This window comes from Ips typographus, linkage group LG1 (assembly GCF_016097725.1).
Source record: "Ips typographus isolate SLU linkage group LG1, UJ_Ityp_2.0, whole genome shotgun sequence".
NCBI lineage: Eukaryota > Metazoa > Arthropoda > Insecta > Coleoptera > Curculionidae > Ips > Ips typographus.
In genome coordinates this window covers 30,599,688-30,616,570 of record NC_138422.1, presented here as the reverse complement: position 1 = coordinate 30,616,570, position 16,883 = coordinate 30,599,688, and the positions used below count along the sequence as shown (strand labels likewise).

The window sequence follows — 16,883 nt, the reverse complement described above, 5'->3', positions numbered from 1 at the left end:
AAATCGGTTTCTGGTCATAACTGTCAGACCACTGGAGCAATTTTAATCAAATTTGGAATAAATACATATGAAATTAATACTCATTAGGTGATTTAATGACGTTTGTCGAAACTGTCTCTGTCTGTTAATTTTTCTACCTTATTCTCTACGTCACTGAATATTTTTCGAAAATTTCAATTTTTTTTACTTTACTTGTTCAATTTAACAAAATAAGTATCTTTTATAAAATTCTGATTTGAAACTTTGTTTACGAGATAATTGAGTTATTACGTTCAAAGACCCAAAACCAACCCAACCCAACTTAAGAATTGTCTTGAAAACGGTGAAAATTTGCCTAAGAAGCTTAAAAAATGTCTTTGTAGCCAGTTTTCATAGTTTCCAGACAAATTAAAAGACTTTAGTTTTGAAAATTTACTTATTAACCAGTAAATTTACTTTGAAACGATGAAAATTGACTTGAGAGGCTTAAAAATTGTCTTTGTATGCAGTTTTCAAGGTTTTCAGACAAATTGAAAGACTTTAGCTTTGACAATTGACTTGGAAACTATGAAAATTGACTTGAAAGGCTTAAAAACTGTCTATGTAGTCGTTATAGTTTTCAGATAAGTTGAAAAAGTTTAGTAGTGAAAATTGAATTGTAGCCATGAGAAACTACTTTATCTAGAATTTTTGACTACAAATTCACACACTTTAACCTTGAAAATTGACTTGGAGACCAAAAAGTGACTCTGAACCAATAAAAAGTGACATCAAAAGCTTAAAATTTACATTTGAAGTAAATTTTCATAATTTGAAAATACATTTCAATATTTTAGTCTTAAATACAGGATATTGACATTAGATTCATGAAAATTGACTTGAAGACTAACTTTTCAAGTTTTTTTACTTTTCTTTTCATTTTCTTATAACTCTGGACTATTTTTAGGGCTTTAAAACTGCTTTCATCTTGGAAAATCGAGTTTTAGGGTTATCTTCACCAAGTTTTTGACATAACAGACTTAAAAAACTATTTTTACATTTTCCATAGGCACACACATGCCATTTTACGCTTTGTTAGTGTTAAATTGACTTCTAGGCGCTTCACTGTGCTTTAAGACTGAAAAATCGAATTTTAAACTATTTTTTATAGTAAAAGTTAAGTTTCAGACTTTTCATTGATAAAATTAAACAATTGTGGCATTAAATGTTCCGATATTAGTCTTGAACACTAATTATTAGAATTAAATTAGTTCGAAAATTCGGACTGTTACCAGTATGTAATTGAATAAAAAAAAGTTTGAATTGAATGACCAGTTTTACACTACCTATAGTCTAAAAAATTGAAGGCCAGTAAACATAAGTCCAACAATCCGGTTTTTTGACTATTTTCAGTGTCAAAAATTAACTCGAAAACCTCAGAGATGACCAGATTTGAATCCTTTTGAACAATTTTAAAGTAAAAAATACAATAACCCAAGTAGACATTTTTGTCAATTTTGAATAATATCCAGTGAGCGTAGAAAATAAAGACTATCCTTCTAAACAATTTTGAAGAATGTCATTCACATCACATAACGAGTACTCATTTCATAATTGCTTGTTCCAAATTTGATCAAAATTGGTCAAACGGTCTGACAATTGTAGCAACTCTGGAAGTCTGTGTCTTCTTCAGGAAATTGGCATAATGCATGTCAATTTATTTTTTGATGAGCTATCAATTGGTGAATTATTGACATTTAAAACTGGACCACCCTGTATATATTTGGTGCCATTTTGTCTTCCTTTGAAATGCAATATTAAAAATAATTAGAGATTATCACCGTTTATTTGACACAATAAATATTTTACCAAGCACTAACAACTGGGGCGGCAACAGTTCTGCCGGTGGCAATGGTACCGGAAGGTCCAGCTACAACAGTGTCATAAGCAGACACCCCACCAACAATTGGTGCAGAGTAAGCAGACACAATTGGGGCGGATACACGAGCAGCTAAGACTGGAGAAGAGTAAGCTAAAGCGGGGGAGGCAATACGAGCGGCTACAACTGGTGAAGAGTACGCCAGAACGGGGGCGGCATGAGCAACTACTCCCACGCTTTCTTCTTGCACGATTTGACCACCTGGAGCAACGGCAGAGATGGCGCTACCATCAGGTCCGACCACTGTAGTTCTGGTGCTGGGTCCTTGGATAATCCTGGCAGAAGGTCCCACTACGACACCAGCATTGGCAACGGCCAAAAGGGCGAAAATTGCAATAACCTATAGGAGAAGATCCTTAATATTGAACCAAAATATTGTTTGACACTAAAAGTAACACTTACGTATGAGTTCATTGTGTGTAGTTTAGTTTGGCTGTTAGACAGATAACTGAATTGTTCTTTGCTTGTTTGGTTATTTATACAATAAGAAAAAAGTGACCGACCTTCTTTTTTTTGGTGGACCGTTGACTGTACTCACCTACAATTGCTAAAAGTTGACATTTATAGTTAATCGTACTTTTAAGATGAAATATCCGCGTTTGATTTTTATAAGCAAATAACATATGATTAAACTCATTCGTTTGTTTTCACGTTCTGAAGACATTCATCGTTAATACCAGCCAACAAACTCATTTACTAGTTTCTTAGCGGATTATCAATCTGTACATCCATTTAAAAAGTAATTAATTAAACTATTTTTACACCATTAACCCATCTACCTATAAATTTAAGGTTTTCAAGTTCAGTCCCAACAATAAACGCTAATAAATTGCGGAAAATTTATAATGTGTTGCTTCCAAAAAAATGTTAACAAACTATTTAACGTCCACGAGACCAAGGAGAAACATTACTCAAACTGGCATACGATATGTATTGTCAGCTTTTTACCGGGTAGATGGTAGTAAATACGGAAACCACTTTACAGGCCCAACAGTTTACGACCCATCCATACAAAGCAGCGGCTTTCAAGTCTCGCTTTATAATTATCAAATCATATGAAAAAGAAACTTGACCAGATAAGGCTCGGGCCTAGGAAAAAACAGACGATCTATAGATCCTAATCACATTTTAATCATGTGCTGATTGACACGTAAACGCAGCGGGAATTTTTTTTTGTTAATTGGATTTAATAAAAGTTATATTGCTAATAAATGATTTTTCTTGTACGGTACCAAATAAATTACCACCAAGATTTATGGGAGGAAAATTAATATCTCACCGCTTTATACTCGGATAATTTATAATGATCCAATGCCAAACTGTGACTATTATTTTTTATATTTAAATACCTCAGCATGCTATATTTGTATTTTGGCTTTGAAATGCTGTCAATTCACACAGGGCCACTAATTATTATTTGACTCAGTATACCTGCCAATAAAAGGAACTAGCTTTACGTATTATTTACAGTATTTGCATCACTTTATAATTAGCTAACTTAAATAATAAAAAAAAAATAGAACTAGTTAGACATATGTCTCTAAAAGCCAAAGTGCACCTTAAAAGTGAGATATCTCGGACTAATCTAAAGTAAGATCTGAGTGTACAAATTAACTGTAACATTTGCATGCATCAAACCCGGAATTTAGACTTCAAATTGTTAATGAGATTAATATAAATTATAAATGTGAACTCACTGACAAAAAATAAGAAGGTCAGTAAGGTTTTCTGTTGTATAAATAATGAAACGAGCAAAGAAGAAATCATCAGTTACCTGTTCAGCAGTACCACTAAACAACCTACTATGAACTCCTACGTAAGTAGTAAAGTTGTGTTTACTTAAGAGACTAGATCAATGACTAATTGACAGGTTGTTGCCCTTTTCGCCCTTTTGGCCGTCGCCAACGCTAGCGTGGTAGTAGGACCCTCTGCCAGGATTATCCAAGGACCCAGTACCAGGACTACAGTGGTCGGACCTGATGGTAGCGCCATCTCTGCTGTTGCCCCAGGTGGTCAAATCGTGCAAGAAGAAAGTGTGGGAGTAGTTGCCCATGCCGCCCCTGTAGTAGCTGCTGCTCCAGCTTATGCTTACTCTGCTCCTATTGTATCTTATTCATCCCCAGTCTTAGCTGCTCGTGTATCTGCCCCAATTGTGTCCGCTTACTCTGCACCAATTGTTAGTGGACTGTCTGCCCTTAACACTATTGTAGCTGGACCATCCGGTACCATTGCCACCGGCAGAACTGTTGCCGCCCCCGTTGTGTCTGCTTGGTAGAATGTTGTTTTGAGTGTTCAAAAAATTTATTAAACATCAAGTCATTTGAATAAAGTTTTCCTTTAATAAAATTGTTTTAGTATGTTACCAGGGTGCGTATTCTTGAAACGAGAGAAGAGAGTGTATCAAGAGAAAGACCTATAGAATGTGACAGAAGCCCGTTATTGTCAGCTTCTTCTGTCACATTCTATCAACATTTCTCCTAAGATTTCCGTTCCCTGCTTTCAAGAATTAGGCTCCTGACCCAATACTGTTAGCGACTACATAGGTCGGGACCAGGATATAAGCCTTTGGCCTTTGTCTTAGTACAGAAAAGTAGGGTTAGGTTAAGGTTAAGATGACAGATTTAGATTTGAGGTTAGGAGAGGTTGATCACGTTTTTATGTATGATCAAAATACTTAAGTTTTTTATGTGTTTTAAACAATTAGTAGTTAAATAAATTTGGTTTAACCAACAAAACCTTTAATTTCAAACACCCAGAACCATACCATAACAAATTGACTGTAAAAAATGTTTAAATCAAAGAGCGTTAACTTAAACTGTAGCATTGCAATATTAAGCCCGAATCAACTTACAGTCATTCGTATTTTGTCAATAATTAGCAAAAAGGATTTCATGAATCGCAAATGGAAATGCTTAGAAGATAGTAACGTAAACTTACTACTGCTCTAGTATATTTTTTAAGATCTAAAAGACACAAACTCTGTGAAATGTTTGATGTTTAAATCGCGTCATAGACCTAGTAAATACTGATGTATGTTATAATTAGATTTTATGATTTTTTTTTGATAAATTGTGACCGAAAAAGTATATGGCAAAAAATAATAGAGAGAAGAGAGAAGAGTTCAGAGTTCAGTACTATCACAGCCATATGCTCTTTTAACATTTTATAAAGGGGACCGTTTTAAATGTGCCAAAGACCTCTAAATGCTACTGAGAACTTTCTGAAAAGTTCCAGAACCCTCTACAACTGTCTTAAACGTTTCCAGAACGGTTTTAAATTACCAGAGGCCTCTAGGACCATCTTGAAAGTTCCATAGACCTCTAAAAGCTGTTGAGAACTTTCTAAAAAGTGCCAGAGGCCTCTAGAAGGGTTTTAAACCTTCCCAGCCTTGATTTAAATTCTCAGAGGCCTCTTGGACAGTTTCGAATATGCCAAAGACCTCTGAATGCTACTGAGAACTTTCTGAAAAGTTCCAGAGCCCTCTTCAACTGTCTTAGGCCCTCTCAAAACTGTTTTAAATTACCAGAGGCCTCTAAGACGATTTTGAAAGTTCCATAGACCTCTAAAAGCTATTGAGAACTTTCTAAAAAGTGCCAGAGGCCTCTACAAGTGTCTTAAACGTTTCCAGAACGGTTTTAAATTACCAGAGGCCTCTAGGACCATCTTGAAAGTTCCATAGACCTCTAGAAGTGTTTTAAACCTTCCCAGCCTTGATTTAAATTCTCAGAGGCCTCTTGGACAGTTTCGAATGTGCCAAAGACCTCTGAATGCTACTGAGAACTTTCTGAAAAGTTCCAGAGCCCTCTTCAACTGTCTTAGGCCCTCTCAAAACTGTTTTAAATTACCAGAGGCCTCTAAGACGATTTTGAAAGTTCCATAGACCTCTAAAAGCTATTGAGAACTTTCTAAAAAGTGCCAGAGGCCTCTACAAGTGTCTTAAACGTTTCCAGAACGGTTTTAAATTACCAGAGGCCTCCCATAGACCTCTAGAAGTGTTTTAAACCTTCCCAGCCGTGATTTAAATTCTCAGAGGCCTCTTGGACAGTTTCGAATGTGCCAAAGACCTCTGAATGCTACTGAGAAATTTCTGGAAAGTTCCAGAGCCCTCTTCAACTGTCTTAGGCCCTCTCAAAACTGTTTTAAATTACCAGAGGCCTCTAAGACGATTTTGAAAGTTCCATAGACCTCTAAAAGCTATTGAGAACTTTCTAAAAAGTGCCAGAGGCCTCTACAAGTGTCTTAAACGTTTCCAGAACGGTTTTAAATTACCAGAGGCCTCTAGGACCATCTTGAAAGTTCCATAGACTTCTAGAAGTGTTTTAAACCTTCCCAGCCTTGATTTAAATTCTCAGAGGCCACTTGGACAGTTTCGAATGTGCCAAAGACCTCTGAATGCTACTGAGAACTTTCTGGAAAGTTCCAGAGCCCTCTTCAACTGTCTTAGGCCCTCTCAAAACTGTTTTAAATTACCAGAGGCCTCTAAGACGATTTTGAAAGTTCCATAGACCTCTAAAAGCTATTGAGAACTTTCTAAAAAGTGCCAGAGGCCTCTACAAGTGTCTTAAACGTTTCCAGAACGGTTTTAAATTACCAGAGGCCTCCCATAGACCTCTAGAAGTGTTTTAAACCTTCCCAGCCGTGATTTAAATTCTCAGAGGCCTCTTGGACAGTTTCGAATGTGCCAAAGACCTCTGAATGCTACTGAGAACTTTCTGAAAAGTTCCAGAGCCCTCTTCAACTGTCTTAGGCCCTCTCAAAACTGTTTTAAATTACCAGAGGCCTCTAAGACGATTTTGAAAGTTCCATAGACCTCTAAAAGCTATTGAGAACTTTCTAAAAAGTGCCAGAGGCCTCTACAAGTGTCTTAAACGTTTCCAGAACGGTTTTAAATTACCAGAGGCCTCTAGGACCATCTTGAAAGTCCCATAGACCTCTAGAAGTGTTTTAAACCTTCCCAGCCTTGATTTAAATTCTCAGAGGCCTCTTGGACAGTTTCGAATGTGCCAAAGACCTCTGAATGCTACTGAGAACTTTCTGGAAAGTTCCAGAGCCCTCTTCAACTGTCTTAGGCCCTCTCAAAACTGTTTTAAATTACCAGAGGCCTCTAAGACGATTTTGAAAGTTCCATAGACCTCTAAAAGCTATTGAGAACCTTCTAAAAAGTGCCAGAGGCCTCTACAAGTGTCTTGAACGTTCCCAGACTTGTTTTAAGTTGTCAGAGGCCTTTAAGCGACCATTTTGAATCTGCCAAAGACCTCTAAATGCTACTGAGAACTTTCTAAATTTAGGTGCCTCAGCTGCATAGTTCATAATCTGAAAGTCGATTACAATCTAGATTTATAACTACAATCAATAATTCTTAAGCTGGAATATCAATGCTGTATAAAAAATACATTCAAAATGTCTTATTTTCAGTGTCAAAGCATTTTTCAACTTACAAAAAATGCTAAAAGCAAAATCTTCAAAAGAAAATGTTTACATTTATGACACTTAATTTTACAATCTCATCCACAGTGTTGGCACTTTTAAACTTTTATTAAAAAGTCATAATATAGATTTTTCAGAATCTGTAAAAGAAACATAAGTAACCATTTATGAAAAAAATCAATCAAAAATAGAATGACGTAACAATGAAAGACCTGCAGTACCAAAATAATGTTTTGAATATAACAAATAAAGACGCAAACGTCACATTCAAAACATTTACAACAAGTACATTGTTAAGTCATCTTATTTTTGTTTGATTCTCTTTAGACAAAAAATGCTTAATACCAAATACTTTTATACAGGAAAATACCGGTGGTCTAATTCTGTAAAGTATGTCCATATCAAAATTCTATTCTTCTATTCTGTAAAGACAATCTGCCATTCGCGAATAATAACAACCACGTAAGACCCCCAATGTTAATATGCTGCATTAATGTTGTATTTGCTAGGTATTTTCTGCTAATATATGATCATTTGACAGTAAATACTCCTTTATTAAGGCACTACTGCACAACTTCAACATATAGAATCTCAGCTGTTTGAACTACCTAAAACTGTAAGAAATTGAGTTACAATTAGTAGTCAGTTTACAATGTGCGAGGTTTCTTTGATTTCCAAATTTGGATAATCCTGTACCTACTTAATGAAAAATAATTATGTACAACATTTCTGCATGAAACACGGAAATTTGACTACACATTTTTTAATCAGATTAATTATTACAAATGTCAACTCCAAGCAATCGTAGGTGAATACAATTCACTCACAAAAAATAAGAAGGTCGGCAAGATTTTGTACTGTATAAATAATCAAACGAGCAAAGTTCCAATCATCAGTTATCTGTCCAGCAGTACAACTAAACGATCTACAATGAACTCCTACGTAAGTGGTAAAGTTGTATTTAAGGAAAATTTTCTAGCTTAACGAATAATTGACAGGTTGTTGCCCTTTTCGCCCTTTTGGCCGTCGCCAATGCTGGTGTTGTAGTGGGACCTTCTGCAAGGATCATCCAAGGACCCAGCACCAGGACTACAGTGGTCGGACCTGATGGTAGCGCCATCTCTGCTGTTGCCCCAGGTGGACAAATCGTGCAAGAAGAAAGTGTGGGAGTAGTTGCCCATACTGCCCCTGTAGTAGCTGCCGCCCCCACTCTTGCTTACTCCGCTCCTATTGTAGCCGCCCCCGCTTTAGCTTACTCCTCTCCAGTCTTAGCTGCTCGTGTATCAGCCCCAATTGTGTCTGCTTACTCTGCACCAATTGTTGGTGGAGTGTCTACCTTTGACACTGTTGTAGCTGGACCATCCGGTACCATTGCCACCGGTAGAAGTGTTGCCGCACCAGTTGTTTCTGCTTGGTAATTTTGAAAAATATGTAAAAAATTTGATTTAATAAAAAAAACTTCCAAAAAAACTGTTGTTTACTTCTTGAATACCGGTGAATCACTTGCCCTAGATTCTATCCATTTTACTCAACGATAAACCTTTTAGTAATAAGTGTGGTATCTTCTAGTTTCTTAAATTAGTTTAAAACTAAATTAGCATATTCTAGGACATCATAAAAAACCGGCGTTTGCAAAACTGAAATTATTTTATCTTTTAACTCCATGACAGATTTGTTGAACAAATCGATACAAATATATTTTTAAGAAATGAAATAGTTTCATTTCACTGTAATTTCAATTCAATAGTTCAATTTCAACACAAAAAATATTTAAAACACAATAAAATAGCTAAAGTAGTAGAGCTCGAATCAGCTAAGAAAAGGCCACAGGCGTCATCAAACGATGATGTCACGATCTCTGTACGTCTCGCTTTAAATATTGCTGCTCTCGTTACTTTCCAAGTTGTTGCAGCCAGTCAGTGGCGTGCTATTATTTTATCAGTAAAATGAAACATTTTTGTCGTTTTTAATAAAGAAAATAAAAGACAACAAGTTTTTCAAAGGAATGGAAACTCCTTCTGCTTCTTTCTTCATAAATTGTAAGACGTTACTGACGATTTCACGGCCTTGGCTGTATATGATAACACCTTTCTTTCCAACCTTTTTGAAAGACATTTTGACAAAATAACGTTTTTTATTCATAACACTATGTGAACTTCAACTGCGACCATCAACAATACAACCAAAACACCAGACTAAAACGGAACCTAACCTAACCCCCTAAGTCTCCCTGTCCGCCACTACATTTTTTTAAACTTGGCAACACCGTTTAGAGTGCCGGCTAGTAAAAGCATATAAAAAGGTCCAAATGTCCCTGGCCGCTGCCGCATCTGTTTTAATTGTGTCCAAGTAAAAACCGTACTACGTTGCCAAGTGGCTTTTTGACCGCTTAACAATATATTTTCGGGAATATTTTAATAGGACGCCTCTGATTATATCTAATGCGACGGCAACTGTAGAAGGAGAAAGAAATAGTTTTAAAAACTGCGTCATTGATGATGCGGTGGCCTTTTCTCATCTGATTCGAGCTCTAAGTAGTTGAAACATGATTTTGAGGTTTAGGGTTTCAGAGACTGATAATCAAAGTTATGCTGAAAATGTGCCATAATAGTGACTATTGACACGTTAGAATGTTAATATAGCCAAAAAGTCAAGTAAAATATGGTCAAAAAGTGACATTTTAAAAAGAGTAGGTAGGTATTAGATTAATGGAGAATTAAACCAAAAATCGCAAAAACCGATGAAGAAAAAACCTGTAACCGATTTTATAGTCACGTGACGTACTAAATGTTGATGAATATATCTGATTACAATATGTCATTTATAACACTACAGCCTTCAATTTTTTAAGGTCATAAACCAACTGACTTTGATTAGTTCATTTATAACATTTGATTAGCTTGATGTTATAGGCATGTCAAAGTGGTCATAGCCAATCAAGATATTATGTACCCATTTAAAATATTTATGAAGACTATTAACTGCCAAACTAATAATTATTTCTGGATTTAAATTAAATTTAGTACCAGCGCATAGGAAAAGTGAATATTAAATAATTATTATTACTTCTAATTTGAATGATGTACCACACATTTAATTTTTTACATTTTACATGTATTTGAGACAATATCCGAGATTACAATAAAACTCGGAACGAGAAGAAGTAAGCACAAACCGTTCATCAGCTAGATTGAATTACTTCACTTAACTTAGAATTTCATCATTATGAAAGGTCTAGATATAAATACACAAAAATGTAGGTATAGGTGTACATGGCAAAATCGAAGGTAAAATTAACTACAAAGATATGCATCAAAAACGGAAACTTGGGATAAGATTGTAAATGTCAAATTTAAGCAACCATAGGTACAATTCAGGGGCAGAAAAAAAGAAGGTCGGTGAGATTTTTCAGTCGTATAAATAACCAAGGGAGCCAAGAAGAAATCATCAGTTATCTGTTCAGCAGTACAACTAAACAACCTACAATGAACTCCTACGTAAGTAGTAAAATTGTGGTCTTTTTTTAAATCAGTAAAATAATAATTAATTAACAGGTTGTTGCCCTTTTCGCCCTTTTGGCCGTCGCCAATGCTGGTGTTGTAGTGGGACCTTCTGCAAGGATCATCCAAGGACCCAGTACCAGAACTACAGTGGTCGGACCTGACGGTAGCGCCATTTCTGCTGTGGCCCCAGGTGGTCAAATCGTGCAAGAAGAAAGTGTGGGAGTAGTTGCTCATGCCGCCCCCGTCCTGGCATACTCTTCACCAGTTGTAGCCGCTCGTATTGCCTCCCCCGCTTTAGCTTACTCCTCTCCAGTCTTAGCTGCCCATGTATCAGCCCCAATTGTATCCGCTTACTCTGCACCAATTGTTGGTGGAGTGTCTACCCTTGACACTGTTGTAGCTGGACCTTCTGGTACCATTGCCACCGGCAGAACTCTTACCGCCCCATTGGTCAGAGCTTGGTAAAAAAAAATGTCTGTGGTTTCTTTTTAAACCAAAATAAACTATTCCGAGTTATTTTTATTTAATTCAGAGTTTTTGTACTTTATTCCCAAACCATGTATTAATGAAGAGAGACATCCATGTAAAATACTATATGGCAGAAACTCATTGACAACTAGTACTGTCGCATTTCGTTACATATCTCTTTCCCTATGTTGCAAAACGTTATTACATTTAAACTTTTTGTTAACTGTATGGCAATAACGTAATTCAGTAACCTTGTTTAGAAAATTATTTAAATCTGTAGATATGAATCAGTAGACTAAATCTGGATTTGGTGCACTAAATAGATATGAAAAATATCAACCTCATCTTTTTAGTAGTTTTTTGCTAATTAGTGTTCATAAGATTTTGGAAAAAATTATTTTGGAAAATGTTAACCTCCAAGCACATTTAAATCTTGGAAACCAACATCCGGCTAATCAATACTATAATACTAATCTCTCAACTCTCAAACTTATCAATAGTCTCTAACTCTAACTTAATTTTTTTCCCATAAAAATCAGAGTTCAATTTCAAAACAGTGCTTTGCCAAAAATCATTCCCACCAATGTTTGTTATGGACATTAATTATGTCAAATATGTTTTATAACACACTATTGAATGGTATAAAAAAATAATTTCAGTTTATGACCGGATTTTTACACACCACAAACGATCTAAACATTGTAAAATTTGTAGATTTTTTCAAAACTATGTTTGCATACTTTGAGAAAAAAATTACTACAGTGATGATAGAAAAGCACGTCATTCATTGGTTATTTTTTAAGACCGAAACGGCCCTAAACGCATTAAAAAGTACTTAATTGACTGGATCATAAAATTAAAATCGACCATTTATATCTCGATGATCTAAGATACAACTATGCTAATAGTCGATTTTGGTAGTGCAAAATTGAACTTTTGGTGCTTAGTTACACAGTTAATTTCTGAATTAGTGTAATAGCTTAATATGGAAGAGTATAAAATTGGTTAGTAAATTATTATGTATAATTTACACACATATTTATGTTATTTACATTATTTTATTACTTGACCACCCTTTATACTGAAATACGTTATATTATTGTACTGGTGACAGAAATGGCAAATTCAACAATGTTGTATATTTTTTAGTCTATAATTGCAATATCCATATGGGTTGCTTCATTGTTGTGGATAAACTATAAAATAAAAATACTTATTTTTGCACTAAAAATCATTAAAAAAGGAAAACATAGTGTATAATAAATACACGTTGAATAATTTATGTATTCTTTAAGCTTCGGATATCTAACAGGCAAATTACTATAGTAATCATTATTTAAGTTTAAATAATGTTAATTAGCGTGTTTTTTGTTTATTGTAATATAATTTTCTGGTCAACCAGACTCTGATAGTAGGTAAGTACACATCTGACCTCCTTGATGATGCAAGTTTGTAACCTCTTTTGGCATTTTTTTATTATTCCACCTACAACACACACTTAATACCTTTTTGTTGTAAAATAATTGGTGTGTTGAAATGCTAGATTTCCGTCTGCAACCTTTTTGACAGGCGGAAGATAATCACCAAACTTTTACCGCAGATATGTAATAGTATTCAGGGTAAAATGTAGAATTACATCAGTTATCTGAGATCAAGAAGGTCAGCAGGATTTTTGATCTATATATAAAGAAACCGAGGAACCACCAAATCAGTATCCATTGACCAGCAGTCGACTAGGAAACAATCATGAACTCCTATTATGTAGGTACCGGTTATATTGTAGTTATGGTTTGAATTAATTCAGTTTTTTTGTATTATAGTGCATTGTAGCTTTCTTCGCCATTGTGGCCACCACCAACGCCGGCATTTTAGTCGGACCATCAGCCAAAATCATCCAAGGGCCCAGCACCAGGACTACAGTGGTTGGACCTGATGGTAGCGCCATCTCTGCCGTTGCTCCAGGTGGTCAAATCATCCAAGAAGAAAGTGTTGGAGTAGTTGCTCATGCCGCCCCCGTGTTGAGTTACTCTGCTCCTGTCGTGGCTGCCCACGTTGCCGCCCCCGCTCTCGCCTACTCTGCCCCAGTTGTAGCCGCTCCACACATCTCAGCCTATTCTGCTCCAATCCTGTCCGCCCACTCAGCACCAATTGTAGCTGGTGTCTCCGCTCTGGACACTTTGGTAGCTGGACCTTCTGGTACAATTGCCACCAGTAAAACTGTGGCTGCCCCAGTCGTTTCTGCTTGGTAAAATGATGTTTTGAGTAAAATAAATATTAATTTATAAAAAGTTGGTTTTTATTTCTAAGAAAATTGTTTTCATTCAGAAAACAAAATTATGATACAGTTAAAAAATGTAAAAGATAACAGTCTTCTTGCTTTAAAATGAGACTAGTTTTACTCCATAAGAAATAAATTGCTGGCGTGTTTTAAAAACAAATTTGGATAGATTTGAAATACAACTTTTTGAGAGGCAATTCAGTTGTCATTTCAGACTATTGCAACGTTTTTTCTATTTTTATTCTCTAATCACTCTTCACAAGCAGTTTGGTTTTATTATTATTTAGCGTATGTCACACACAGTGAGTAAATAAGACATTACAATGTACGAGTTACAAACAAACATACAGGTGTGGTAAATCCAAAAGCGACCATAGGAAAACCGTGTAACGGACAGAGAAACGTAGGTAGTTGCATGCGCGGGAGAAAGACAGAAAACGAAAAAAATATCAAGTAGGCCATATTTTTAGCGCGCTGTTGCCAAACGCCGTAAGTATTCAATACCCTCGACAAACTTACTTACGGCGTTTGGCAACAGCGCGCTAAAAATATGGCCTACTTGATATGTTTTTCGTTTTCTGTCTTTCTCCCGCGCATGCAATTACCTACGTTTCTCTGTCCGTTACACGGTTTTCCTATGGTCGCTTTTGGATTTACCACACCTGTATAAGTAGATACAAAAAACTTTTTTTTTATTAAGATTATAATATAAAGCCATATCTCAATTGTTTCCTGTAAATTCTAACCAATATTTTATCAAAACGTATTTAGTTTATGTACCTAACTAAAGAATACTCAGTCAACCTCCACAAAAGTTTTTATTAGATCTTAAATAGAAAAGCACCACATGTTACCAGCGTAAAATAGATAATTTTCAAAGGGATATAAAAGTAAACAAAGTTAAAATCAAAAATAGAACCCAAAAAAGGGGGAAATCCAACTTTATAATAGTATATTTCATAATTTATAATTGTTTTATACTACAAGTGGTGTAATAAAATCAAAGAGCATTTATTTGTTAAATAAGCTTTTGTTACCAAGCTTTTAAAGTTTTAACTATGTCCTTAAATGGATGGGTAACAATTCTAAGCCAATAAGGAGTAGTTGTAGTAGTTGTTCTTTTATCAAAAAACCTTTGAAAACAAGTTAAAATTTCAATATTATAGAAACAAATGAAAAATTACTTTAGCAATTCCAAAACATCTATCGTTCTGCCTCACCTAGTAAAAAAACTTTCATATTTTTTGTTTTTGATTATGCTTTTTTCATATTTCTTTCACCTGTGAGTTTTATAGCAAGGTACCTTCTTTCTGGAAATTTTAGAAGCTAACCTAATACTTAAACAAGCTTTGGTGGTTTATCCAAAACGTCATCGGCGAAATGGTTATGCAAGAAAAAACATTTTTCTCTATCAATTTATATTAGAATAAATAACTGACATTTTTTTATGTACAAATTAGCAATTTACCAAGCACTGACCACTGGAGCGGCAATAGATTTTCTGGTGACAATGGTACCAGAAGGTCCAGCTACCAAAGTGTCTACAGCGGACACTCCAGCAACAATTGGTGCTGAATGAGCGGATACGATTGGGACAGAATAAGCAGAGATGTGTGGGGCGGCTACAACGGGTGCAGAGTAAGCATAGACGGGGGCGGCAGCCACTACGGGGGCGGTATGAGCCACTACTCCAACGCTTTCCTCTTGGATGATTTGACCACCTGGAGCGACGGCTGAGATAGAGCTACCATCGGGACCAACCACTGTAGTCCTGGTGCTGGGTCCTTGGATGATTTTGGCCGATGGTCCGACAACAATGCCAGCGTTGGCGATGGCCAAAACAGCGAAAAAGGCAACAAAGGACTGAAATAGTAATAGTACCTCATTGAATGTAAGCATGCTTAATGGTTTGGCAGTTGACAAGAATTTACCAAAATCAGTATTCAAGATAAGATCATATCATCTTATCTTATTACTTTTGGTTAAAATTTAAGATTTAGTACTGTTCATTTTTGGAAAACGCTTTTTAGATCACTTTTTGGAGCAAAACCCAAATTTGTCAAAGTTTTGAGCGTTTAAATACAGAAAATACAGGTTTTATCTTGTGGTTATTAGAGAATAGTAAGAAAAGTGTTTAACAAATATATTAAACATTGTTATTTTACTAAATTATTTCTGAATTTTATAGGTTTTTAAAGGCAATGTTAACACAATATAAAGTACTTACGTAGGAATTCATTGTAGTTGTTCAAGTTAGGCTGCTGAACAGAAAACTGATAAATTGCAGTTCGTTTTTCGACTATTTATATATCGAAAAAATTCAAGTCGACCTTCTGATTTGTCTTCCTTTATTCATAATAATATTATTCGATTTAAGATTTCTGGTACATACCCACAGTTTTAGTTCCGCATTTAATATAACACGATTAAATTTTTGTGGGCGTGGGCTCGTACACACATACGCACATAATATAACGGGCTGATGAAATCAAAATCATTTTTTATTGAAAATCTATTTATTTAATTTTTTAAAAATAGCCGTTTGCGTACACATACACACCCAATTAAGAAGGAATCCATTTTTTTTTTTTGAATTTTTTCCTATGATGATAATTAGGTTCTATTATTTATTGATACCGATCATAATGGTAGGTTTTGTTTAACCGTTTTACTGTTTTTAACTTAAATTGTAAACTTTTCCTATCAAATGATCTTTTGTTAAAATATACATAACAGCATGGTATGTTTATACTATACTTTTATGTTGTTCTGTTACTATACTAATCTTTTTTAATTGTTTATTGTATTTCCAGGATAAGGAGGGTCACTATGAGGAAAACTCTAATCGTTTTCAAGATCATTATAGTGGTATTCCTTATCCTGGACACACTGTATACGTTACTCTTCTGTTCCTAAAGCTAATCATTAACTTCAAAGGCTAACTTAAATATGAAATTCACAGTAAACAGATAGTTTTCTAACAAATTACCATTAATTTAAAAGAAGGTTAGAGTAAAATGCAAACTTAACTTAAAGTATTACAGTAACTTTTAACCTGATCCTGAGTTAGTTCCTTTAGTCATTTCATTAACAATAAATAAACTAACAAATTTTGAAATTTTTACGCCTATTGGCTTATTTTCGCTTTTGTATAACAAAACATTTTTAATTAGCGGAAAGTATAGTTTGTGTTTTTCTTTCACTATAATTCAATCATAAATCCGTGTCACTGTTAGATGCTGAATACCTTTAGAATTCCTGTAGACTATTAAAAATAATCATATTCGATCTGCACCTGACCATATTACGG

The 16,883-nt window shown here is 35.1% G+C and overlaps 6 protein-coding genes across 8 annotated transcripts in view; 4 read left to right on the top strand and 2 right to left on the bottom strand.

The window, feature by feature from the left end:
- Positions 1-16,883, bottom strand: part of dgo (ankyrin repeat domain containing protein 6 diego) — a 68,488-nt gene that overhangs the window by 36,610 nt on the left and 14,995 nt on the right. The window lies entirely within an intron of this gene.
- Positions 1,786-15,958, bottom strand: LOC145726888 (uncharacterized). The gene is made up of 8 exons (XM_081976204.1): positions 15,801-15,958; positions 15,042-15,436; positions 8,310-8,551; positions 4,062-4,164; positions 3,776-4,005; positions 3,672-3,709; positions 2,300-2,425; positions 1,786-2,237 (listed from the first exon to the last, which is right to left on the bottom strand). Exons 1-8 carry the CDS (start codon positions 15,810-15,812, stop codon positions 1,824-1,826), a joined length of 1,560 nt encoding a protein of 519 aa, XP_081832330.1. The 5' UTR covers positions 15,813-15,958; the 3' UTR covers positions 1,786-1,823.
- LOC145725041 (uncharacterized) lies at positions 3,560-4,243 on the top strand. The gene is made up of 2 exons (XM_081973593.1): positions 3,560-3,713; positions 3,768-4,243. The coding sequence occupies exons 1-2, from the start codon at positions 3,702-3,704 to the stop codon at positions 4,170-4,172; spliced, it is 417 nt and encodes a 138-aa protein (XP_081829719.1). The 5' UTR covers positions 3,560-3,701; the 3' UTR covers positions 4,173-4,243.
- Positions 8,114-8,769, top strand: LOC145725035 (uncharacterized). Its single transcript, XM_081973562.1, has 2 exons — positions 8,114-8,266; positions 8,323-8,769. The coding sequence occupies exons 1-2, from the start codon at positions 8,255-8,257 to the stop codon at positions 8,740-8,742; spliced, it is 432 nt and encodes a 143-aa protein (XP_081829688.1). The 5' UTR covers positions 8,114-8,254; the 3' UTR covers positions 8,743-8,769.
- On the top strand, positions 10,672-11,354 carry LOC145725040 (uncharacterized). The gene is made up of 2 exons (XM_081973577.1): positions 10,672-10,821; positions 10,879-11,354. Exons 1-2 carry the CDS (start codon positions 10,810-10,812, stop codon positions 11,290-11,292), a joined length of 426 nt encoding a protein of 141 aa, XP_081829703.1. The 5' UTR covers positions 10,672-10,809; the 3' UTR covers positions 11,293-11,354.
- LOC145725029 (uncharacterized) lies at positions 12,906-13,583 on the top strand. Its single transcript, XM_081973550.1, has 2 exons — positions 12,906-13,056; positions 13,116-13,583. The coding sequence occupies exons 1-2, from the start codon at positions 13,042-13,044 to the stop codon at positions 13,542-13,544; spliced, it is 444 nt and encodes a 147-aa protein (XP_081829676.1). The 5' UTR covers positions 12,906-13,041; the 3' UTR covers positions 13,545-13,583.

What these genes read in the sequence shown, in the direction of transcription:
- LOC145726888 (XM_081976204.1), bottom strand. An exon ending in CCACTAACAATTGGTGCAGA is followed by an intron (nt 4,006 to 4,061) that starts GTAAGCGGACAC and finishes GGGATGAATAAG; the next exon opens with ATACAATAGGAGCAGAGTAA. An exon ending in TACACACAATGAACTCATAC is followed by an intron (nt 2,238 to 2,299) that starts GTAAGTGTTACT and finishes CTTCTCCTATAG; the next exon opens with GTTATTGCAATTTTCGCCCT.